The sequence below is a fragment of the Leptinotarsa decemlineata genome, unplaced genomic scaffold, assembly GCF_025532065.1.
Source record: "Leptinotarsa decemlineata unplaced genomic scaffold, Ldec_3_MD MMD2_tig00000505_RagTag_RagTag, whole genome shotgun sequence".
Taxonomy (NCBI): domain Eukaryota; kingdom Metazoa; phylum Arthropoda; class Insecta; order Coleoptera; family Chrysomelidae; genus Leptinotarsa; species Leptinotarsa decemlineata.
The window spans coordinates 13,172,697-13,199,559 of NW_027412549.1; the positions used below are offsets into that span (position 1 = coordinate 13,172,697).

Sequence of the window (26,863 nt, forward strand, 5' to 3'; positions counted from 1 at the left end):
GTTCTTAGCAGAAATAGGAATTCTTCACAGGATATAATTTTTATTTTTATTCGTAATGTCACATAGTTTCTAGCCTAAATGTTATAAATAGTATTAACTTGTTGTGAAATGTTAATGTATTGTCGCTAATAACCCTAGGCGTTGATGCAACGCCTTTTCAAATAAAAAAAAAGATACGAAAATCATCTGGAGCTGAAATTTTGCATATGGACTGATAATTCTATTTGAGAAACTTGTTTTTTGACATTTTGAGAAATAACTTCACTTTCGAATGTCGGATGTGCAAAAAAATCAAAAGTTGACTGATAGTGCGAATCCATTGATACATGTTTTTGAATCAGTTTTCATATTGATCGAAGCAGATATTGATGCCAGTGTCAAATTTTGAATAAAACTATCAATGAATTCACATATGGTGTGCAATTTATTGTTCACACTATAGATAAAAAAACCAGTTCATATTTTTATTCTATAAGGGTAATATCCCAAGTGCAGCAAGTTCAATCGAAATTGAATGTGTGCTAATCTGGAATTATGGTAAACAAATGACTTGGGTGAAATAATTTAATGAATGATTGTATCATTATTATACCAAATTATTTCACACAAAACTATTTGCTTATTATTATTTTTTTTTTAAAACTATGGAGTTGAACACAGTTTCCGGAAAAAGGAAAGAATGATATAAACTCAAAAATGTCAGTCTGAAAATTTGAAATTTAGGATTAATGTGAGATAATTGTTCCGATTTATTTTATTTTCAATAGATTGAACAGGTCTAGTGTATTCAATCACCGCAAAACTGTTTGATATTTCAATAATTCATTCTTATTTCAAGATCTATTTGGAGTACAGTTCTAATTCTAATTGTTTCGTAATGTGGCTTTTATTACTGGTAATGAGAAAACGGCCTCTCTTGCTATCGTTATCATCAATATCAACCCTCAGCATTCATGGAACGACGGGGAATAAAGTAATTAGGATGGAAATAAACGCTCAAAGAAAGCGACTCTGGGACTTGTTTCATTCCGCCGCTCGAGCATAAATTCCACTAAGATGCCCATTCGATGCTATCTCAGTATTTGGATTATTTTGTGGTTTTTCAGCTGAATCATTTTCAGAAATGCTTAGGCTTGTATTTATTGTTTCTGTTAAATGAGGACGAAAGTGTTGTAACTTTTTTACAGAGACTCTTGAAATTTTTTAAAAGTTTTGTGAAACTGTCAAAAGAATATCTTGAGGATACTTCCCGGCAAACTTTATATTTTCAGAATGTTTCCGTGAAACGTCTGGGAAGCAAAATCGTTTTGAACAAATACATTCGCGATGAGAGAATCATGAGGGTAAGTTATAAATGTGTGTCTGGTATCATATATGAATTTTTTTTTTACATAAATTATTTCTTTGTTTCAGAAATAACAAAAATATATAATCATTTCATTCAATAATGGATGAATTTCCCTCATTATCAAAAACCAAGTTTTTCTCAAAAATACCTCTTCCAATTTAAATGGCATTTATAAGTTTCCTTTGGTGGTGTACTTGTGAATCCATATGTTCACAGACGTTGTATTGGGAGTCCAAATACCCACAGAAGTTATATTTTTATTATATAGAGCCAATATTCTATATGAAATTATATTTTTATAGTGACTGAATGCTCAAATTATAGTTTTTCATTTGAAAATCAATTGATTTTTTATCAAAATGCAACATAAAAAGGAAATGAGTGAAATTTAACTAAACCAACGAAAAACAAAGTAGGTAATTATAAAATTTTTTTTCTGCAACACTCACCCTAGTAATGGAACTGGTTTCATTACTCTTCATTTTATTCATGTTCATTTTCCACATCTAGAACGCAAAGTTTTACAACCGATAGTCAATAAACTCCAGATTTGGTTTTGACGTCTACCATGCATATTTAACCATCTGCTCCTGGAAATACCGCAACAATCCGTCTTTTGGGCTAATGATTTCGTGGTAGGTCGTGGTAGGTCAACCTAAAAACAATGTCGCCAACCTTGGTATTCTGAAACTCTTTCTGGAACCATTCAGTTCTCCTTGTTAACGTCAGCCAATCTCTCACGCATCTACGCCAGAAACAACCGGCAAGTTGTTGAGAAATTTTTCATTGCTTTCGGATGACTAACTGATCTTCAGTAAATGAAATGAATAGACAGCTAGAACTAGAGGTACCGATCAAGAAATGGTTAGGGGTTAAAGCTTCTTCATCTTGCAGATCAATGGAGACATGTACGAGTGGTCGCGAATTTACGATGTGCTCAGCTTCTACCAATAATCGCACCAAACGCTCCCAACTGCCACCCATGTGTGGTGTACCCGGAGGAATGAACAGCAACTCAATTCCTTTAAGATAACATCTCTTTCATCATCTTTTCTGTTTCAGATTCTCTCAGAGCCCGTTTCAATTCATTATATGCCCCCTTGAAGTTTGAACCGTTATCGGAGTATATTTTTTCTGGACATCCCCTTCTCCCTAAGAGTCAACGTATTGTCATGCAGCATCCGTGCTGAGAAATGAAGCAATTTTTAAATGCACTGCTCTTGTATTTTAGGATGTAAATAATACTTCCCATCTCTTTCCTTTCTTCTCCCGATGAACACGTTCATTGGCCCAAAATAGTCCATACCCGTGTGTGATCTGACGAATCTGGTCACTCTGAAGACTGGTAATGGTTTATTTCTCAAATATTTACAGTGCTGACAGACATTCCATGTGCTTCTGATAGCATGTCTCATACTAAGGATCCCGTTGGTTACCTCGTTAATAGGCAGATGGGGCGATGACAAATATGTTGTTTGTTGTCCGCATCAGCCTAGTTCGAAGAATGATACTCTGAAGGAATTCGATTTTCAATTATCGAAAATCATCGACTTTATATTGATGACAGACACTACCTTGCACTAACGAGTGACCAAATAGCCCGAAACCGGTCTGCAAGTGTGTTCCAATAATTGAAAATCTATTGCGGCAGTTGTATCGCCAACAGCATGTGCAGGAATAAGTTTTGTGAAGAATCCTGCACTGACACCTGTCGGATATATAATCCAACGCCTTTCGTGGTATTAACCAGGGGAGTAGTTGTTTTCTGACAGGTGTCAGTCCATTAACCTACAGTGTAGGGAGTTGAGACTGGCCTGAACAAATTGTTCCTTCTGATGATTTGATTTATAGCCAGTCTTCAAGTTTACCCACTGACTATATGTATAGGTCTTCACTTACACACTGTCTAGCCAAAAAAGTTTTCACTTCATTTTCATCCATAGGCATCGCTTTTCCATCCCTACAACCCGAAGAAAAAGCATATTTATCAGACGGAGCACCCGAATCAGATAGCTTTCCTGTTGGTATTTTATTCACCCAATCTTGAACATGAGCTGTACTTACGTTATCAGATATTTTTGGGCTTCTAGTGCTTTCTAAATTTGAATAACCTATTTCTGCTTTTTTTTAACTGTAATATTCTAACCACCTCACCTATAGTTTCATTTTTTTCTGCTACAGAATACCTTTCAATTCTTATATTTTTAAAACTTCTTTTGGACTTTGACGTCGTCAAAGAATTTTCGTTTTCTACTTGTTTGTCTTCCCTTAGTATATATATATATATATATATATATATAGTAGGTGTAGTAAGTTTGATATATATATATATATATATATATATATATATATAGTAGGTGTAGTAAGTTTTATATATATATATATATATATATATATATATATATATATAGTATCCGTTTTATCTTTCAATTCAGTATTCAAATTCTTTATAGTTTTAATATTTTTTGTCATATTTTGATATTTTGTTCATTATGAAAAAGTTTTATGATATTTGAAATATCATTACATACATTTCTGTTAATTACATCGAAATTTGTGTAAGTGCCAGTATTGAAAATTATTTTATTAAGAAGTTTTCTGGGATAAAAATTTTCGATTAATATGTCTCTAAGAAGTCTGAGATTTTTTTGCTTGAGGGAAGGGTGTACTAATTTTTCTATTTTTTTTTCAAACAGAGCATTAAATTAATTTTAGCCGATTTTTTATGACAGGAATAGTAATTGATATATATCTTCCTGAATTAGTAGGTTTGACATACCAACCTGTAATCAACGAATTATCAGTTTTACGAATAACTCTTGTATCAAGAAAAGGAAGGGTCTGATCATTTTCTATTTCGACAGTGAATTGTAACTTTTTATTATATCTATTGACAACATCAAGAATTGCATTAGATTCGACATAAGGTATGTATCTAGTGGAAAAAAGTATTATCAAAAGATGGAATGATATAAATAAAAAATGTTCAATAAACCAAAAAAGAAATTAAAGGAATAATTGGTTTCATCTTCAACTCAAGTTATTTCTCTTTCGAAGGTAAATACTATAAACAAATTCTTGATACACCAATGGGAGCTACTATTTCTCCTATTATAGGTCAATGGACGATCTTTTCAAAAACATACTTCTTACCTAAATTGAGTTTTGAAATTCCTTTTTTAAAGAAATATGTTGACGATGTCATCTGTGCAATACCTTATGACAAATCACATGAAATTCTTGATGTTGTCAATAGATATGATAAAAAGTTACAATTCACTATCGAAATAGAAAATAATCAGACCCTTCCTTTTCTTGATATGAGAGTTATCCGTAAAACTGATAATTCGTTGATTACAGATTGGTATGTCAAACCTACTAATTCAGTAATGAAATTGGATTTAATGGGGTAATTTTCAGAGAAGTATCATATTTCTGTAGCAAACATCATTTTCGAATTGCTTCGTTCTGTAACATATGAACTTCAACAACAATAATGAAAAGTAGGATTTTACTGCGGTTGATAATTGAGGGAAGACCCATAAAAAACATGCTTCCTCAACGGAGTTATGCTATAAATTCCTTCACTGCATGCGGTGAGGAATTTAGAGCAAACTTAAAGTGTTGTATGAATCATTTAGTAGCTGAATGAAAAATGATACGGAAAATTCTTGTAACACGTCCTTTTCAAGTGGGTCACAAATGTACTTTCTACTTTGACGAGTTAACTTGCTGAGATGATCTGAAAAATGTAACGTGAGTTGCGTCAAATTGGTAGAGGATGGTTGTTATTCAATTGGTTAGATCGTTATATGTTGAAGTGATTGGTTGACGCTTTCGCGGCTAAGATTTTCAGTGTTAGGATTTTCTTTCGGGTTTGAAGGCTGTCGTGGTTTGGAACTGTATCCTAACGTTTCGTCAGCACGAGTGACTGGCTTCTTCAGAGGTCTATCGGTGAACCATCAGGATGAATAATTCACCGATGAACCAACAGGATGAATAGACCTCCGAAGAAGCCAGCCACACGTGCTGACGAAACGTTAGGATACAGTTCCAAACCACGACGGCCTTCAAACCAGAACGAAGATCGTAACACTGGAAATCTGAGGATGTTCCATCTTGGGATAGGTTAGGTTAGGTCCACAGTAAGTGGATCTATTCGACCCTCCACCACAAACCGCAAGGGTTTATTGTGACTCGCATCTATTCACATTTGACCAAATAAACCCAGCTTCTCAACGAAACCGATTAGTATGTATGGTGAGTGGTCTTTCAGGTCTGCCTGATTCGGTTCTCAGCGGGGCAGGCACAAAGTATGTTCCATCATTTTCCAAACAGAGGTGACACACACTGTCTTCCGACAGTCCAAGTCTCTGTATGTGATGATAGATGGTGAATGACGGTGCATTATTGGATTTGAGGATGACAAATCTGATAGTTTTTTTGGGATTATTCAAGAATCCTATTTGTTTCTCGACCCTTGGCTAAGATCAAAGTGTAGTATATTCCTTCCTATTCGAACCAGATTCAGTGGTCTGAAGTAATTAAATATTGAAAAAACTCTGTCTCTCAATAAGAATTATTGTATTCTGTGAGAAATCTAGATACGCAGCTCTCGTTTCTCTATGAAAAATATGGCCCTATAATTCCGTGGATTTGCTTATGAAATTTTTGCATTCATTGATAATCCAAATAGAGAACTTTTGAGCTGAATTAAAAAAAAGATGTGGAGGTTGACCAAATAACCCGACTGTACTTCCTGTGATAAAAGATCCAGAGTAGGAGCTTCCAAGGTCTCCAACTCTTGAACGAAGCTACGAAACCAGGTGGTTTATACAGAAAGCGACTTTTCACATCCTCAAGAGTAGGGCATCTTATGAATCTACTTGGCACCAAATTATTGAGCAACAGAACCATAATCTTCACAATCTCCTCCTTAGCAGGAACTGCAAACGCTTAGACTCAAATATGATTCACCCAAACCAGAGGCAAAGAAGCCCTGCATGGCTAAATCTAATGTATCGTCATGAATAGTCGTATATAGAAGAGTATAGAGAACCTCAAACTTTCGAAAAACTCGATAATGTGCTGCAGAGCTGTAAATTAAGGCCTGGATGGCTACATGCTTCTTGAGAGGATCAGGACAGCGTCTCCTAGTTGATATGTGCCGTTTTTTTGCTGAGTATGAACAATCCGGAGGTAATTAATGATTTGAATAACGAAGAAAGATATTCGATGTGCTTAACACATCGTTTGATATAGCAAAAACTAAATAAGCACCCATTATTATGTCTTATCTATGAACTGAAACATCGCGTTGGATCGAATTCAAACAGTTCTTACTGATTCATGTCCTTCTCTCCCCCAGTTTGTCCTAGAAAATAATGAATAAACTTCTATAGTTTTTGATTCGAACAGACTTCAACGACTTGGTATCTAACCCACAGCTTCCATACATGTTCGAAAGCTATATACTGTCCGACAAAATATTTTCCAAGATAATCTTGCAGAAGTCTATGAGAATAGATTCTATGTTTCTGAAATACTGTTGACATGTGAGGGCTCCATACTTTGGAAATCCACACGGAAGACATATAATCTGAATAATGTCCCACTATCTGATACAGCCAAACTCCTAGGTATGTACTCAAATGAAACCTTGTCTGGGTAGCCTCACATTGATCATGTGTGCAAAGAATTGAATCAGGCTATATTTGCAGTACATCAGATCAAAGAGATGCTAGACTCAGACGGTATCAAGACGGTCTATTATTCTTTGGATTATTCTCACATGGCTCAAAATATATTAATGTGGGGTGCAAAACGTGTTTTTATTCTACAAAAAGAATACTCAGGATCATATCTGACATTGCACCGAGAGATATCTGTTGGTATTTTAAATTATAAAATATTAACTTACCCTGCATCTATATTTATAAAGCTTCATGTGAGATACAACGTAGTTGATCTTTATCACGAGACGGTCACTCAAAATTATGCAATACGAACTAAACACTTAACCATCCCAAAACACAAAACGTCGATATTCAAGGAATTTGTCAGGTATAACGGCTCTATACTTTTCAACTCATTGCGACAGGATGTCAAAGACCTACACATAGTATATTTCAAGAATTATTGACGTACGAGATGAGTTCCTGCAAAAGGATGTTCGATATAACTCACTGCGTTTTTTCTTCCAGATTTTCTGTTGAACTTTTCAATTACATAGAATTTTATTTTGTTGTCTATAATAATTTTTCCACTATCTTAGAATGTGCCTTTGATTTTTTAATAAAAAAAAACATGTGTTTTGTGACCTACCTGTTGACGTCCAAATTGAGTATATCATTTGTTGCATTTGAAATTGTTTTACATTATTCGATAGGTATATATTCATATTTAAATATATTTTTTTCGACATGTCTAATATCATTATGATCTGATAGATGAATAAATACTACTACTACTACTGCACATAAAAAGTATAGTTAAGATCATTCAACTTCCGTTTTTTGTGTTGCAAACTTGAGGGAAACCGCTTCCATCACACAACCACATCAATCCATATTACAACTCACTTATCAGTGAAAATTTCAGAAATAAATAGTTTTCTTGTATCCGGATGGACTGAACTATAATTCAGACTATAATTCCAGTAACATTTCGATGTTTTTTCACTGTTTCAACGTCAAATGTGAAACAAATTGAAAAAAATATCTTTGAAAAACAGTCCAACATGTCACCATTATTTTGGTTTGTTTCAATGTCATCTACTGCCGAGATCATTAGCCAAAATAATCAATTTTTATTTTCAGTTTAATAAAAATTTGTTTAAAATCTGTTTTTCTGTTAACCAGCTGTAGCATCCCTACGAACGACAACCCTCAGAAGTCGGAACTTGTACGAGCTAAAGACCAACGAGGTCTTACCTTTCAACGTGTGATTCGTAAGACGGGTTGGACGATAACAAGTGAAAATCGATCGTTCAGCCTGGGGCTTGAACCACCAACCAACACGGCGATCGATTTGAGTGAGTGAACAAAGCACCCACGTGGAATCGACCGGCTACCGACCGACCAACCAGTGATGTGATAAATCGTCCTATTTCAGCAACGGTTACATTGTTCGACTGAACTTTAGATTTGTCTCATTACGAGTCTTATATGAGTGATTATTTTAAGAAAATGTAAAACTATGCTATACGAAGCGTCTCAATACCTAAGAAATTGTTTTTTATTATATAAGGTAGACATAACTACTGGTGAAACCACATTTAAACACACGTCAAGTTTGCTTGTGAAGGGAAACAAGCTAGGGTGTCATCCCAAATTCGAGGCAAGCCGGTATGATTTCGAGATTAGAGAGTAGTGAAGGCATCATACCACTTAGAAATCCTATAATCAGAACAAACATTTCAATAGAGTGATCTGGATACTCCTCGATACTCCATGATGGATATCGTCTTACTTTGATGTATCATTCATATAATCGTGTATTTTCCTCTTATCCTCCAATACAAACCGACACTTATTTCTCGTCAATACCGCAGAAGTGCCGCAGATAGTGATGTAATTAATTGGAATACCGCATTATGTTGATGGGTATATGTTGGACAAACTCTTTTCACTCCAGAACAAACAAAGTGAGTATTCATAATCCAGTGATAATACTAACTTGATTAGCGAAATGCGCGTAGACAGGCAGCTTTTTGTTCTAGTTTGTAACTCGAGCTCGTTTGTCCTGATGAAGATGGAAGTCGAAGTGTTTGGAGTTCTCCAAAAAATCACGTTCATCGGCTCATCTTCATGAAACCGCAGGAGGATATTGATTTCTGCGGCTTTCATGCAGCTTCGCCTTGAACGGGTTCTAGTAGTTCAGTAATAGAGTTTTGATCACCTCATTCAGTTTTGAAAGCCAACTTCGTTCAAAGGCCTTGAAAATATTGCTTATTTTTCATTCTCACCAATCATACAGATGAGAAGATCCAAACTCCTGATGACTTCACAGGCTCCACCATTCCACCATTGCTGAAAATCCAAACTTGAGAATTCACGTTTTAGAATGCAATGTCTTTTGAAGGTGCATCAGTTTTTGGGTTCTCAAATTGAATTTGTACAACTTCTCTCGAGTAGGTATGCTTCAATACTGCCACTATAAAGGGTTGTGGGAGTCACTATTTTGTTATACTGTCATCATCCCTTGGGGAAGGCGTTGTTCCACCCCAAATGCGAATACTCTCTCCTGCATTCAGATGGTGTGAGATACTTACGTTAAATAACTGAATTATTGACTTTCATTGTCGAAGGTGTCAGTTTGTTTCGATTTATGAAAGGGTTTTAGGTGTGAAGATTTACCTTTAGTCAACTCATAACAATAGAATAGAATTCTATTCTCGTGTGGTTCATTAGGTTCATTTTATCTATCAAGTAGTGTTCTCAGTTTTTATTATTCTCGCTTCAGAAGTATACGTGATGATTTTGTTCAGTAGTATCCCTATTATCAATGACGAATGTTTTCACTGAACATCCCTTAACGCCACTAAATTTTCGCAACTCGTATATATTATCAACCAAGAGCGTTTCCTTTTTTCCAGAAAAATAAAAGGCCCATAAAACGATACAGATTGCCACAATCCGTATCACCACCACATTATCTCTTTCTCGCCCTTGCTTTGGCGAAGCCGCGAATCTCTCTTTGTTATCCATCTTGAGCGCGGGGGCCACATCGTTGGCATAAAATAAGTCTATTTACGGAACGGAGAAATTTCGGTACGCCGAGGTCATAATTTAAATTTTAGCGAACCTGCGGGAGCTCCTCTGAGTCTTTTTCGATTGCTGGAATTGAGCCAAGTTTTTAGAGGCGGCGTTTCTGGAGGCGGTTTTGTTTGGGAATTTTGTTACTGTGGCAGTGATGGTTTCACAAATTATTTTGTTTGATAGGATGCATATCTATAAGAAAGTGAACTACAACTTACCGTTCGTCATTAAATAGTTGCGAAATATAGTTTGCCATCTATATATCACAACTTTTACATGCAGGCTACACATGATTGTATCACAGTAGCTCGCCACACCCAGTAGATAATCCATACTTTCATAGTGATAGCGATTTAAAGTCATATGTGAAAAATAATTTGATGATAAATTGTAACCAATTCTACATTATCGTTTTCGAATCGAAAAACTCAAAATAATATCCATTTGCAAACCTAAAAAATAATAGTAAACGATCATATACTTGAGATAGTTCCATAAGCTAGAAGCCTGACTACAGCTAGATGTAAACACGAACTTGAGTTTCGAAAGACATGGCAATCTTTTTGGACGTGTATATTTTTATCTAAAAAGCTTACATGAAAACTGACATCCTCCACCATGGAGGGTGAAAATAACTTTATAGGAACCTTCTGCTCCATACACAATAATTATGCTAATATTCTGTATGATCAACGTGTAACTAATCAGTTAAAAAAAAATCAAAAGTTCGAATTTCCTGCTTGTGTAAGGATACAATTTTGGAATTCGAAGGAGAGGAAGTATACTAGTATCTTTCAAACTGGAAGACATTGGCTTGTCGAAACAAAACAACAGGAAACTGTTACGTTCTACAGCCTTGTATCATAACATTATTACACACTTTGCTTTGTTATCATTTAGAAAGTCAACGACTAGTTTCTCATCCATCAAATTCACAAATATACAAAAAGTATGTATTTGATCCATAGTCGGACCTGAAAAGTATTGTTTGATTTTCAGAGGAAATTTTTTGAGATATTTCATTAATAAGTGAAGAACAAGATTTCATTTCAATTCATATGGTTGGGTTGCCATCATTAGATGTTTTTTCTTTGTAGTGAAAGTAGTTGTACTAAGTCGAAATGGGTAGGACAAGTGGAAAATTTGGTGGTGAAAGTATCCTTGGAATGATACTTTCACTGATTTTCTATGATACTTCGAAGACTTTACAATGGAACGGAATAGTCTATTTTGTATGACATTACGAAGTTTCAAATTGTGGAGTTCATACAAATGATTAACGGAAAAACAGATTTTGAACAGATTTTTTTTTAAACAGATATAAGCACTTTGCAGCTTGTAGGTGCTATATATGGCGCAGGAAAAAGTCTAATTACTACAAGTTTGTGTTGGTAATATTTCTGAAATCTCCATAAATTATGAATTAATACTTCATTTTGAGATTTTCATCAAACAGTTCACAAAACCACGACATGTGTTTCTTGAAATAAATAATATCATGAATAATATCACTGTTGATTTCCATAATGTAACTGATGAATAGGCAACTTCGTATTTATAATTTTACTGTTGGAGCATACTCTTGGTCTACTTTATACTCACTACTTACTTGAAAACTGAAATTTTCTTATTTTTCAGAACATACCCAAATTGGACATATCCAAAAAACGTCGATAAAATCGATTTTCGTCCCCAAAAATGACTTTCGTTCAGTATGAAAATAAATTTTTATGATGACCCCCTACCACATAATAATGGATTCCAATCATGAAGGTATTTTGAACATGAATTCGAATTGAATACGGAAATATATGCAAATAATTTGGACTTGAATCTTTGGAGTTTCAAACAGTGTTATTCACGTTTCCAATACGTTGATCGGATAAAGCTGCGATCATCTGAACATTTTTAATCATATCACCAATGAATACGGATGAAACGAATGATAATTTCAAATCTTTTATTGGGTTATAGCAGATACATGTTCGTTAGGAGTATACATGTCGTCAACATACATATATAGATGCGAGTCAGGTAAGTTGACAATTTACGCACTATTCCAAAGTAAAGAATAGAAATTGACCGATATAACTATATATCCAAGTGGTATGTGAATAAACATCATTTTATGAATATAAACGAAGTGCAGGATGTGAAATGATTATTTTTATATAAAGTGCGTAGAATGGATGTTTTTTTAATGACACATGAGAGTGTGCTATGAAAACACGAATTCCCTACATGAAATGAAAATAATAGTTTTTGTACAACTGTGAATGTGAATTAACATCTTCTGAAATCTATTGAAAATAAATACTTCCAATACATCTTGACGTATTTTTATCTAAATAGGCATCAAGTGGTCTTTCTGTGTCGCTACTATAGAAACTGTTGGCATGCCGCGTGTTTGTTCGTAGTTGCGAGTTGAAGAAAGATATAACACTTAAAATATGGATGACCTGAATAATAGATAAGGCAAATTGTAAAATTGATTCAAGACACCAAAGGTGTTGTATACCTGTATGTGTGGTACACCTGCATGGTATACCTGTATGGTATACCCGTATAGTATAAATAGGGTTAGCTTTGCAAGTTTTTCAAGTTTAATCTTCCTCTTGAAGATGATCACTTGGTGATCGAAACACGTGTCGAGGTGTTGAAAATAACGATTTGTTGTTGGGAAAAACTCCAGTAATACCCATCAGATATATCTGACAAAACAAATGCAATAGTATCTGTTATGTTACCGGCCAAATCCAAGTTAGTGTACGAGAGAACATATGACCAAATTCGTGAATGGTGCGACAAGAAACATATAAAAAAGGTTTCAGAAAATGTGCTTATATGCTATTTTGAGAAAAAATCAAAAATTATCAAACCTACGTTATGGTTTGTTTATTCGATGAAAAGGACATTGAATGTTGAGGAAAATATTGATATAAGAACGTTTTCAAAATTGGTCCCGCTCATTAAGAATAAAAGCGTCGGATACCGAGGAAAGAAACCTAAAGTTCCATCAAGGGATGATATCAATAAATTTATTCAAGATGCTGATAACGAAACACATTTACTCTATAAGGTACATCTATAAACGTAATTTTTTAAGATTAGCAGTAATTTTGATATATTTTTTTGTAGGTTGTCCTAATTTTCGTTATCAGCGGTGCTTGTCACCGTGAAGAATTATTACATAAATCTATTCATGCCATTGAATATGCTGGATAGATATAGATTGTTAAAATACCTGATACGGAACGTTTACTGTTTCAAATTCTGATTAAATTGAGATATACCTAGCGCAAGTATAGAGCAATATGGCCGGCTCATACAAAAAGTAACAGATTATTTTTGGAATATTCCAGGGGAAAATTAATTAACCAACATGTGGAGATGAATAAAGAACGGGAAATTTCCAGCTTGATCGCAAAATGACTTGAAACAGATATGTATGAGAGCTACACAGGTCACTGTTTCAGAAGAAGCTCTGTCAGTATTCTGGCCAATGCAGGGGGCTAAATTACATCTATAAAACGTCATGGTTGCTGGAAATCTGCTTCCGCAGCAGAAGCATATATAGAAGATAGTTTGAATAACAAAATTGAGATTTCTAGCAAAATATTGAATTGTCCATCTTCTTTCGAAAAAATTTGAATATCTGATAAAATTGTGGAATCAACTCTTTAAGAAATATCTAACCTTTCTGATCAGCATCAATATGGAACACCTTCGGGAATTTATGTTGGAAGTAATTGCTCAAATATCACAATTATTATTCCAATAAATGGAATTGCTTAATGATGAATAATTATTTGATGATTGACTCTGTTAAAAATTAATCCTTCAAATAGTAATATTTCATGTTTATTTTGTAGATTATTTTGGCAGTGGAAATAAGTCTTTTTATTTTCACGATAAAAAAATATATTTTTCAACGGTAAAAAAGTAAACATTCACGCATCATTAGAGGTGCAGAATTGTGAAGTTTTTTTGACAGTTGTACAAAAAATATATTTTTGTACTGTAGAGTGTACACCTACGCATAAATAGAGAAGCAGAAATGTCAAGTTTTTTTTGACAGTTGTACCCTTCCTTGTAAGACAGGTTGGAAAGTCTGCAAAATACTGGTGGAGTTCTTTGGCGCAGTTTTTAAGTACAATGACGTGCGCTTCATCAGGATCAGACGCTTTGTTGTTTTGAAATTCGCCTGACTAGATGTTGTCGAAAAGTAATTTCTGGCTTTGTGGATTCTAGTGTGAGAATAACGGGTGGTCCCTTTCCCAGAAAATTGACTGTAGAGTGGGACACAAATTGTTCATCTATTAGATATGCTTTTTATATGTCTGTTGTTGAAATTGAACCATCCGTTTGTGTTAGTGATGGAATTGTGGATTTTGTAAAGTTTTGATCAACATCTTCAGCTACTGATCAGAAGGATCTAGACCCGCTGGGAACATCCGGCTTTATATTCTTTGTAAAATGACTGTTTTTCATACACAGCATATCCCAAAATTCAGTTAACAAATGATGTCTATATTATTGGCTACTTGGAAAAAGGCGGTCTTGAAAGGTCATCTTTGAAAGCTTTGTTACCGTTACAGTTCCTGAAGAACTACCCTTACTTTTTTCACAAGGCTCTCCTAACAATCATGTACTAACTATACTGTCATTTCACCTAAATGAAATACAGAAAATTTCACAACCTCTTTGAAATCTTTGAACCGCAACCTGGATATGACAAGCTTCATTTCGTCTCATGAGTTATCTTGTGCTAACAATTAAAAAAAAAAAAAAAAAAAAAAATCTGTTTTTCCGTTAACCAGCTGTCGCACCCCTACGAACGACAACCCTCAGAAGTCGAAACTTGTGCGAGCTAAGGATTAACGAGGTCTTACCTTTTAACGTGTGATTCCTAATAATAGATGGCGTGATGATATGGCACGGAAGACATATTCGGTTCTTGGAATCTCTCTATCCTACTGAAGGTATTTGGTATACAATTCCTTTTGAACATCCCCTTAAAAAATGAGTGGTGTATCATATTAGGGAAACGAGCTAGCCAACTTATTGAACCTCTGTTTCCTATACATCAATGAATATGTGTTTTATCAGTATATTGGGTAATTATGTAAGAATTATGGAAAAGTGCACCATATTGTTGCCATATCATCATTGTTCATCTGGATAGTGGAATACGTTCTGATAGTTTGAGCAATGTGTTCATTAGGAGATCTAAATATATTTGTTCTATCAAAATACCAGTGTAAAGTCATTGCCTGATGAGGTATCAATTGTGAAACCAAAAACACGCGTCCACCTTCTACTTTGTTTTTAGAGTTTCTGTTATTCAATGTGTTTGGACCAGTAATGTGTGTTGGTCAGAACATTATTAGGAAACCTACTTTGAATACTACAGGATCATGAGGACATCTGGATGTCATGTACCATAACTTGAAGGAACGTGATGAATATCAAACTTTTTTCAAAATCTTTAAATCGCAAATCGTGCACCAAATAAACTTCGTGTGGTACCTATCTGTTTTTGTCATTTTTGTACATCCGAATGTTTTTTATTTATATTGGTGAAAATTGTTGGTCAGAAGTCGAAAATGGTTTATAACAATATCAACAATGACAGGAAGACTCAAATAATTGAGAGTGAATTATTTGGGGGTACCATTTGCAAAACGAATGTAGGGGATGATTTCTTGAAAGATGGTTGTATGATGTCGAAGATGTTGTGAGGAGGGTATTTCAAATTATCTTCAAACTAACTTAGGTTCATTTCTGCAATAAGACTCATTATGAAAATATCGCGTTATCAACTAAATTCTGGGACACACTACATGGTAAATAATATGTGACAGTATTCACAGTGATATGGAGACTCAAACAAAGTGTTTATTTTCTGCGGGCTCCATTTGAAAAAACAAGATTGTGTGTTGTTTCTTATAAGCTACAATAGTCAAAATAATCTCAAAGACTATTTCTGAAGGACATTTTGACGTCTTTCAATACTGTCTTCGTTTCATTCTTCTAGCTTCACAAATACCGGAGATATCGCTTGTCATACAAATTTTGAGACACCCTGAATATACACATACATATATAGATTGGAGTAGCATTCTGAATCACTCCAATAGGTTGAAACGATCTCATGATCGAAACATGGAATATTCTCTAGTGGACGTTAAGTTGAGTGAAATTTTTTGAAATCAATTTGGATTGTTTAGTTGTATTTCACTTACCGTTTCAATGGCTTTCTCAAGTCGAAAAATTTCTTCTTGAAGTAAATGCAGAGTCCCAGTCTTGCCACGATGTCTTGCAAATGCTGCAGCGCAGGCACTATGAATGCTATTTACCCAATTTTCCAATTCCACCTGAAACAAATGAATACATTACCGTTTTCAAAAAACACTTCATTGTGAGATTTTTACTGAACGATTTCACAAAAACGCAACACGTGTTTCGACAGACCGGTCGGTCGGTAGCCAGGCGGTTCGACGTGAGTGCTTTGTTCACTCACTCGTGTTGTACGGTGGTTCAAGCCCCAGTCCGAACGATTGTTTTTTACTTGCTATCGTCCAACCTGTGTTAGGAATCACACGTTGAAAGGTAAGACCTCGTTAATCCTTAGCTCGCACAATTTTCGACTTCTGAGGGTTGTCGTTCATAGGGGTGCGACAGCTGGTTAACGGAAAAACAGATTTTAAACAGATTTTTTTTAACAATGGCTTTATTATGAGTAAGGACATGCCCGAAGAAGCCATTGTATGGCGAAATAAGTGTTGCAATTTTGTAAAATCGGTTAGTGAAAATCTCACAATACGTTAGTTATGGATTTTCATCAAGTATCGGCCAATTTCATATATATATATATATATATATATATATATATATATATATATATATATATATATATATATACAGTGTGACCCATTTAAAATGGAACCACCCCTGTAGAATGTGCATTTTTCAATCAATCTCAATTTTTTTTTAATTGAAATATTAAGCATGAAAAACTGTATCTTGACACTAACTTTCACAATTTTAGTTTCATTTCCAAGGCACTCTATGGTTTTTTTTGTTTGTCAAAAACGGCAAAAGTTTATTAGGCAATTTTTGTTTTCAAATTTGACTACACCACTGGATTCGTAGTCGTTATAAATCAAAACTGTCAAATTTTCATTAAAAAATATTTGTTAACAACGAAGTTACAACAACTTCAATTTTGGAAACAAAGTATTTGTTTGTAATTTTTATTCAGATTATAGACATATTTGAGATCTGACAACACTGTCATCACCAAGTAGAACACCAGTGAATTTGTACAGTGAAAATCCGAAGTCAACAGCTCAATGCGTTCTACAGTTATAACTCCTGAAAATATGGTAATGTGAGAGATTTGTGGTGCAAGCGTTTTGTAATAAAAATCTGACTACGCCACTGGATTTGTGGATAATATTCCCTTAAAATCATTCATTTGAGTGTAGGTGATGTAGCTCTTCGTTTGGGAGACCCCCAAACGAAGAGCTACATCATTTTGTCGCATGCCACCTTGAAGAAGCCCTACAGCTCTATTCATCTCAGCCAATGGTAAGTGATGGCGTTCCATGTTAAAGCACAATATTTCCAGTTCAATTGCTGAGCAAGAACTGCATAGAATGTACAAACTCGACACTTTCAGATTATTCATTTTAGCCGAAAACCTACAGTTTGTAAAAACTTGATAAAAGATTAGTTACCGTTTTTGCAGGCTTTGTTCAACCCATAGAAATCTACAGGGTAGTCGAGTGTACCAATTTAATCGAAATTAAACGACCTCATGCATTTATTTTTATGATATTTAGTATGTTATAAAAATATCCCTAGACTTTTCCGAATGAGTACCTACATTGTGCATGATTCTTGCCTAAATAAAGATACTTCTCGATTTCTTAACAATGATTGATACTGAAAAAACACTCATTGCAGTATATGTTGTGAGAAAAATCGTTGCCTCTTTGTCTTTGATTATGTATACCGCAGTTATAGACGAAATGTCAGGCATAAAAAGCAGACTACGGCCATTAAACCCGAAAAATATCTTCGAAATATAATTTTTTCATTGTTAAGGTGATTTTATGTCTACAAATCAATACTTTTCTGTGTAGTTATTCCGTTATATAAATTTCAATATTTATCAGAAGTTTTCTTGATATATTATTTTTGTGGACTATTTATTTTTTACTGAGATTATATTTTTTTACATACGCTCCAGAAAAAAGTTCAATGGCAAGGTGTTGAGGATGACTTGACAAATAATTTTCAACTCAAAAAGGACTCGGAGAACGTATTCTCCACATTCTCTATAACTATCTAATGAAAGTTTAATTTCATAACAAACACTTTGGAGATAAACATGAGGGCTCAAAAAAATAAAATAAATTCGGTCAGTCGGAAGAAAACAGCGTGTAATACGTGCCCTGTTGATGCGGGGCATTATAAAGCATGGAAGAAGCGGAAATGAGAAACCAGAGGCTACAAGGTATACGAAAGAACCTCATCAAAAAAATTAGGCTAGATGAAGAGGTTTGATGACCAAGAGATATCACAATAGATCACCACATTTTACACTGGTGCAGCTACTATGATTGCAGAAAAATCAAAATTTCGGAAATACTCCACTTTGCTAAATTCCTACTATCTCTTTCCTGTTGCAATTGAAACCTTTAGTGTGTTTGGATCTCATGCTTCTGAATTATTGAAAGAAATTGGTAGAAGAATGATGAATGATGAACCAAGCCTATTCATTTTTGATTCAAGAATCAGTATTGCCACTCAAAGGGGTAATGCCACATCGATATTGGGTACTCTTCCGTCTACTCAAAAATTAGATGAAATACTCTTGAACCCTATGAACATCGCAAAATGGAGTAAGCAGATTGATCATTTACCAATTGTCTCAGAAGATGCAGAGGAAAATAAACAAGTCCTGGAATTATCTTTCTCTCACAAATTCGAAAAAACCACAAAGAATATATCTGTTCAGTTTCAAGCGATTTGATTTCGAATTCCTCATTCTGTTAGTCCAATGATGGGAAGAATCATCGCATTCGTGATTACTGGAAAGAAAACAGCGGTGGCAAACGTATCACCAACACCAACACAATTAGATCAGTGATACATTCCTCAGTCAAAACCCTTGAGCTCAATGGGTTGAAAAATATTGGTAACACCTGTTTCATCAACAGTGTAATCCAATGTTCATCAAAGACGAGATGGTTACTGGAATATTTGAAAAAGGATGAGTACATGAAAGATATGAATACTAATATTTTCAGTACGAATGGTGCTTTAATCAAAGCTTTCGCAGAAGTTATTAAGGAATTGTGGTCAGAAGATTCATCTGATAGAGCAGTGAACACAGTCTTCTTAGAAAGTCAGATTCAGAGTTTTGCCCCTCGATTCATGAGTCATGAGTATCAAGACGCCCAGGATTTCCTTCGTTATCTTTTAGAAGGTTTACATGATGACGTTGATAGAATTATTGAGAAATCTAACCCGACCTTAACGGAGATTAACGAAAAATTGAGAGACAGCGGAAACGCACAAGAGTCACGGCTGATTTATCATTTGAGTACATATAACTCTAAGATTGTAGATAATTTCGTTGGTCAATTGAAATTGAACGATGAAGTGCTCACATTGTGGACACTCATCTGTAACTTTTGGTACTTTCTGGAATTTGTCACTCCCCAAACCACAAAGAACTGGCCAATTGAGTTTATCACAATGCTTGGATATCTTCACAAGAGAGAAAACTTTGAATGGACATGAAAAACCGACGTGTTCGAGTTGCAAGGAACTCGAACCCGTATTTTAGTAATTCATTTTAAAACATTTCCTCTAACAGAAAGATCTAGAGGCAAGTTAAATGTTGCCATCGAATATCTTCTAGATGGATTAGATATGAACAATTATGCAGCAGACAATGTGACTCCTTGTCGTTATAATCTATATGCACTTTCGAATCACAGTGGGTCTATCTACAGCGGACATTATACAGCATTCTGCAGACATCCTTATACTGGCACGTAGCACGAATACAATGATTCACACGTGTCACCAATTTCACCAAAATCACTTATGAGTAGAGATTCATATATCCTCTCTTAAGGAAAGGAAGAAACGAGCTCGCACCTTTCAGCGTTTTGAAAAGTAAGTTTTGAACTGTTGATTTCAATGTTATAATGAATTAGGTATATTTCATTGTAATCAGTCAATGTATCTAGAAGTTTTATGATTATTTTCTAATGTTATATACATTAAGTATTTCTCTTACTGAATCATGCATCGAGTTGATTCTACGATAGTAGCTGGTTTCTGTTTGAAGCTATTTTACAAGGCCCTGATTTCTCTTTGCTTTCTACTTCTTTTATTCTTTTATTTATATTCATTATATATTAATCACTCCTAAAAATATAACCCCTTCAATTCATTATATTATGTTATGTTCATTCTGTTTCAATATATTATTTGGTTAGGAAAAAGTCTAAATAGAACGAATAAAAGTCTTTTGGAATTTTCCGTTTCATCTACACCAAGTGAAAGCACAAATTTCAAAAAATATATTCAAGTTTTCGAGTCAACATCTATTCTTCTTACAGTGTAAATGTGGTATTTTACCTCGTCAATTTTTGACGAAGTGTTACTATAAAATCAAGTGAGTTGATTATAAAATACATTCAAATTGTGAAGTGGCAGTGTACCCATCATGGACAACGAACCACCACCCAATGGAGGGGGTCCAATCCCCTATTATTATAACTGAAGTGAAAAGAATCAGTAGAAAAATTAACAGGAATGGAGAAGACATAGTAGTACCAAGACCAACTATCATAGTAACTTCTGAAGGTAATATTTTACCATCTCAAATATTTATTAATTCCGTCGCATGCAACGTTGAACCGTACGTACATAAAGTCACACAATGTTTCAATTGTTTGAAATACGGGCATGTCTCTAAACAATGCCGAAGCACCATCACATTATTTATAAACTGTGGAAAGGAAAAAGATGAAACACATCTTTGCCGGGATCCGCAAGACAACTGTTGCATATATTGTAAGACGAATGGTCATAAATCTATATCCAGGATCTGTCCAATGTATAAAATCAAGAGGAAATCAAGAAAAAAATGGCCGAAGAAAATATTACTTTTTTTGAAGCAAAAACTATCAGTGGCAATACGTACGCTTCCACATTAAAAACAAACAATACTCGTCAGATTTTAGATTTATATTCAGATCAAGATTTTCCACCTCTTCACAGTGGCCAACCGAGGAGAAATTATACGCCATGTACATTCATGTCTAAACCGACCACATCACAAAGACTAAATGCTCAGTATACAACACCAACTAGAACACAAATTCCCAACAACACCCATTCCACTGTGGAAATAGGAAACGTGCAAAAGAAACGAAAAGCGTCATCACCTTTCACAAATGTAGATAACCCGCCTATGTTTCCATTCAGATTTGGACCAGAGAATCCCATTTCTTTACCTCCCACAGAAAATAACATGAACAATGAACGAGAAGAATTTATAGCAGGGTTTTATCAGTCTTGCAAAAAATACTCTGCATAGTTGATTCATTTGAAGAACTAGCCTCATTAGATATTGAGAACATAAAAAAAATCGTGTTTACTCAACCCGGTAATCACCACGAAAATGTCGATGATGAATTTTAAAGAGCTAAATATTCTTCAATGGAATGCACGTTCTGTGGTTTCGAATAAAAATAGTCTAATGAAGGCATTATCCCAAGCTAAAATTGACATCGCTATGATATCTGAAACTTGGTTTAAACCAAACAAGCAGTACAATTTTCATGGGTACGCGGTAATAAGGAAAGACACATGTGATGGAAAAACTGGAGTTGCTATCCTAATAAAAAATAACATACAATTCAAGGAAATATCTCTGGAAGATATTCCTGAAGGATTCCAAGTCTGTACAGTAAACATTTATGACGACATATCTAGTATAAATCTCATAACTGTTTATTGTCCACCGAATATAACAATCAAAACCCAAACCTATGAGAAATTATTTGGAAACATTTATAATGCTACGATTATTGGAGGAGACTTTAATGCTCATCATGGATTATGGGGCTCTTACCAAAACAATAATTCTGGAAACAATATGGTAAATGCGTTGAACAACACGAATGCAATACTGCTCAATGACGGATCTCCAACGAAAATATCTAGGACAGCAAATAAATCAGCTGTAGACGTAACGCTTGCATCACCAGAAATCGCTGACAAAGTCACATGAACAGTAATGAATGACACTTTGGGATCGGACCATTTCCAAATACTCATGAATTTAAAGATATGCAAGACCCAAACTGACGATGTTATTTTTCCAAAAACGAAGTGGAACACAAAGAGAGCAGATTGGCAAAAATATCAAAGTTTATTAGAACGATATCTCACTAACTATAATATACAAAATTCTCACTCAGTGAATGAAAAATAACGAATTTTCATCAAACGTATTGAAGAAGCAGTAACATATTCGATACCGCAAAACAATCCGTTGAAAATAAAAATGCATCTACCTCCACCGTGGTGAGCCGCAGACTGCGACAGACTAATAGAACACAGAAAAAAAGCTTTACATGAGTACAGAAGAAACAGCACAATTGAAAATTATATGATTGTCAAAAAAGAAATGGCAAAAACAAAAAAACGCCTAAAACAAAAGCGAAAATACATTGGATATCCTATTGTGAAAATTTAAATAAAAACACACCCTCCGCAAGTTTATGGCAACAAGCAAGACGAATGCATAGAATTGCTTCCGCAAGCACAACGTACGATAATAGTGACTGGATAGAACATTTTTTTTGAAAGAATCACATCATGTTGGGTAAACAAGGAAATAGATTTCGAAGTGAACCCAAATATCAGCCAACTATCATCACATAGAGATATAGTATCTGCACCAATCTCCTCAAACGAACTGGATTTTGCGTTAAAACACTCAAACAAATCGTCACCTGGGCTCGATCAAATAACATATGATATGCTTTGGAATCTACCACCTACAGCTAAAACATTTCTATTGGAAATATTCAATGATGTTTGGATTGGAAACGAAGAGATTGAAGACTGGAAGAAAAGCATTGCGGTGCCAATTCTGAAGCCAGGGAAAAACCCTAACTTCCATGAATCCTACCGACCCATATCTTTATTATCATGTATATACGAAACATTCGAACGAATTATCAAACACAGAATAAAAGTTTACTTGACCTGCAATTCTAGTCTCCCTTCAAAACAGTTTGGCTTTTGACAAGGACTAGGAACCATTGATGCAGTTTCACATCTTGTAACCGATATTCAGTTATGTTTTTCAAAAAATCATTACCTAGGTGCTGCCTTCTTGGGTATAAAAGGGGCTTACGATTCGGTGTGTATCCATATGCTGAGACAAAAATTAATAGAAACTGCAATCCCCGAAAGAGTTGCTAATTTCATATATAAAACATTATCGCGAAGAGAAGTGTACAGAACAGCAAATAATTCGATTATAGGACCTCGATATGTCTCCATGGGATTACCACAAGGATCCGTCCAATCACCATTACTGTTTAATATTTGTATTTACAAGTAATATACACGAGGAAAATACTTCCTATAAACTCATTCAGTACGCAGACGATTTTGTTGTATATAACACCGAAAAAAAATTACAAACCTGCATATTGTCTTTAAAATCTTCCATCGCATCGATAATTACGAAGTTTAACTTATTGGGATCCACCCTCACCCCCGGAATAACCTATATTACATTTTTTACCAGGCACAATTTACCAAACATGAATAAAGGCAGAATTAACAATACCGATCTCCCAGTGTCTCCAACAATTAAGTACCTTGGAATCATTTTAGGCAAAAAGCTCACATGGAAACCTTCCATTGAACACATCGCAACAAAACGCCAGAAAGGAATCAACTTTTCAAAGTTAATACGAAGGACATGGTGGGGGGGGTGACCCGCAGACTTGCCTGCTGTTTTACAGAGCATATATTCGTTCCATCATTGACTATGGCAATACGCTATATGGATCAGCTAGTTTATCAACTCTCAAAAAATTGGGCATTGTGCAAAACTCTGCCTTAAGACTCTGTCTAGGTACCATGTGTTCAACACCCATCGAACCGTTACGTGTAGAAGCGTTAGAACCACCACTTCTATTAAGGAGACAATTTTTGGCACAAAAATTCATCATTAAATCGGAAATCAAAAATCCTGGTATCATACAAAAAGTAGCCCAATTGAACATGTATGACCTAACCCACAAATTTTGGGAGAAAAAACCATCCCCGCCTCTATGTACTGCATATAGAAACATACATAATATAATGGAAAACCCGAATGAAAGTAGTATAAATGACATGAAAGACTTTCAATATGCCCTAAATTCATTCACTATCACAACCCCTGTATATAGTGATGAACCAAGTTCAAACAATTGCATCCTGAAGAGTTATATAAATACATTTCCAGAGTACACATGTATTTATACAGACGCTTCCAAACAATGTGAAGGAACTAGCTGTGCATATTAAATTCCTATTGCGAATGTGACTGGGATATTCAAACTGAACCAACTCACTTCCATATTTTCAGCAGAAGCAATTGCTATAACTAAAGCATTTGAATATATAGAACAACAGTGTATTAAAAAAACAATAATAATATCTGACTCACTGTCTGCACTATCAAAAATATCTCAACCTATCAACATACTTACATAACAACTTAGCCCGCATATTCTGGAATTGAAAATTCTTATCAGCAGGCTCTATGAAGCTAATTTTGATATCAAATTAATGTGGATCAAAGCTCATGCAGGCTTAATAGGCAACGAGAAAGTTGATGAACTGGCAAAGGCAGGCATCAGAACAGGACAACGCCTTGAGAATGAAAGTGGCGGTGAAAAATGTTTAATCTTAGCAAAGAGTAGGTTCAAGGAAAATTGGGTATCAGCATGGAGAGAGTATTGTAAAAACTTTGCTACACATTATACCCGGTTAGTACCAAAAATCTCAGCGGAAATATGACACAAAAAAATGAAGTACGAACGAAAAACAATTGTCACAATAACTAGACTGAAATTTGGACATGCATGCTATCCAGCTCATCTTCACAAAATAGGAATCGTTGAGTCAAACAAATGTGCCACATGTAATGTAATATCTGATATTGATCATATATTTTTTAACTGTTATGAACATCAGGAACAAGCCAAAGATTTCATGGAAACATTAAGACTGGAAAACATAATACCACCGTTAAATATACTGCACTTACTGGCACTGAACAAACCACAAGTAATAGACGCTGTGATGAAAATCGTGAATGATTGTAATCTGAAGTTGTAGAGGATACTTTATGTGAATTCTATGTGTTCATGTTCCCATCCTCAAAATCCTTTCTTTACGTGGTCTACCTTTTCTGTGAAGAGTCACCCTGATCGACCACTGGGTGTGAAAAGTAATATCCTAAAACCCGTTCCCTTGTTTTCGAAGAATTGTGAGAAAAACTAACGTTTAGTTGCTGGCTATTATGGACTATGCGTCCGATGGCCAAAAAAAAATATTCAAGTTTTGATTTTACCTTCATCAATATCGAATCGTGGTTGTACTTTGCGCAATTAACATAAAAAACGGTTATCAAGAAGTAGGAGCAAGAAATTCACACATTTCTCAAAGGGCACTCGTTGATAGTTAGTAATTGTTTTTTTTATAATTCCCCAATGCTGGAAAAGTAGATAGCTAAAAAAATTTGAATTCATAAATTCGACTCTTAAATTTCAAATGACGTCTCTTTCGAAAACAAAAACCACCATATTAGTAACTCCCGAAATAAGTATTACAGATATAACTCAAATTGCATGTATTTAACATCATTTCACAATATTGTTTTTTCAACATACAATATATTACAACAGTTGAAGTACTCTTCAGCAAAATAACATGAAACAAAATTGAAATTTCGAACATTTTTTATCGCAATTTTGTAAGACTGAATTTGAACGAGCCTAATGTCTGTAAGAATCGAATCATGATATTTTATTTTTCAAAAAGAACATCACAGGTAATCACCGTCTTTTTTGCATATCAGCATTGCAGTATCTTCCAGCTTGAATTTTTGCATTTTTCACGAGCTTATTAAAAGTCAAAGTTTCTCTCCGAGCGTTATAATTGAACTTAAGCGAAAGTTTCCAGACCCTCCTGCTAATATAAATATTAATGAACAATTTTCGATTACATTATATCATCAAAAGAGTTCAAGATGAAAAAATAAATCAATTGATAAAGTACCTACGTCAACGGGATTCATACCCTGAATAATCAAAATGGACCAGAAAAAGGTGTCGCCTGTAATGTAAATCATTCAATTATATTCGTCATAGCTCAATATTCAATTAGAGTGATATGGAATAATTTCTCTTGATTTTTATCACTGAATAATAGTAACTTAACTTGACTTCAAGTTAGATAACCAGAACACTACTATTTGTCAATTGACCCACTTATCTAGACTTACAATTTTAAAACCTCTTTATGAGGGACGAACCCAGGTAAAAAATGTGGAGATGAACAATTTTTTTGTGGATTCTGTTTCATCCTATGTTAAATTTTTATTAGACATGTATTCCTAATTCGGTTTTCAACAGAGATAATCATTTCT

At 34.6% G+C, this 26,863-nt stretch overlaps 1 protein-coding gene across 1 annotated transcript in view; it reads right to left on the reverse strand.

Moving 5' to 3' along the window:
• The window catches only part of sif (guanine nucleotide exchange factor still life), a 653,408-nt gene that overhangs the window by 168,166 nt on the left and 458,379 nt on the right, over window positions 1-26,863 (reverse strand). Inside the window, 1 exon segment of the mRNA XM_074173996.1 lies at window positions 16,353-16,484. Within this exon segment, the coding sequence (XP_074030097.1) occupies window positions 16,353-16,484 (132 nt within the window).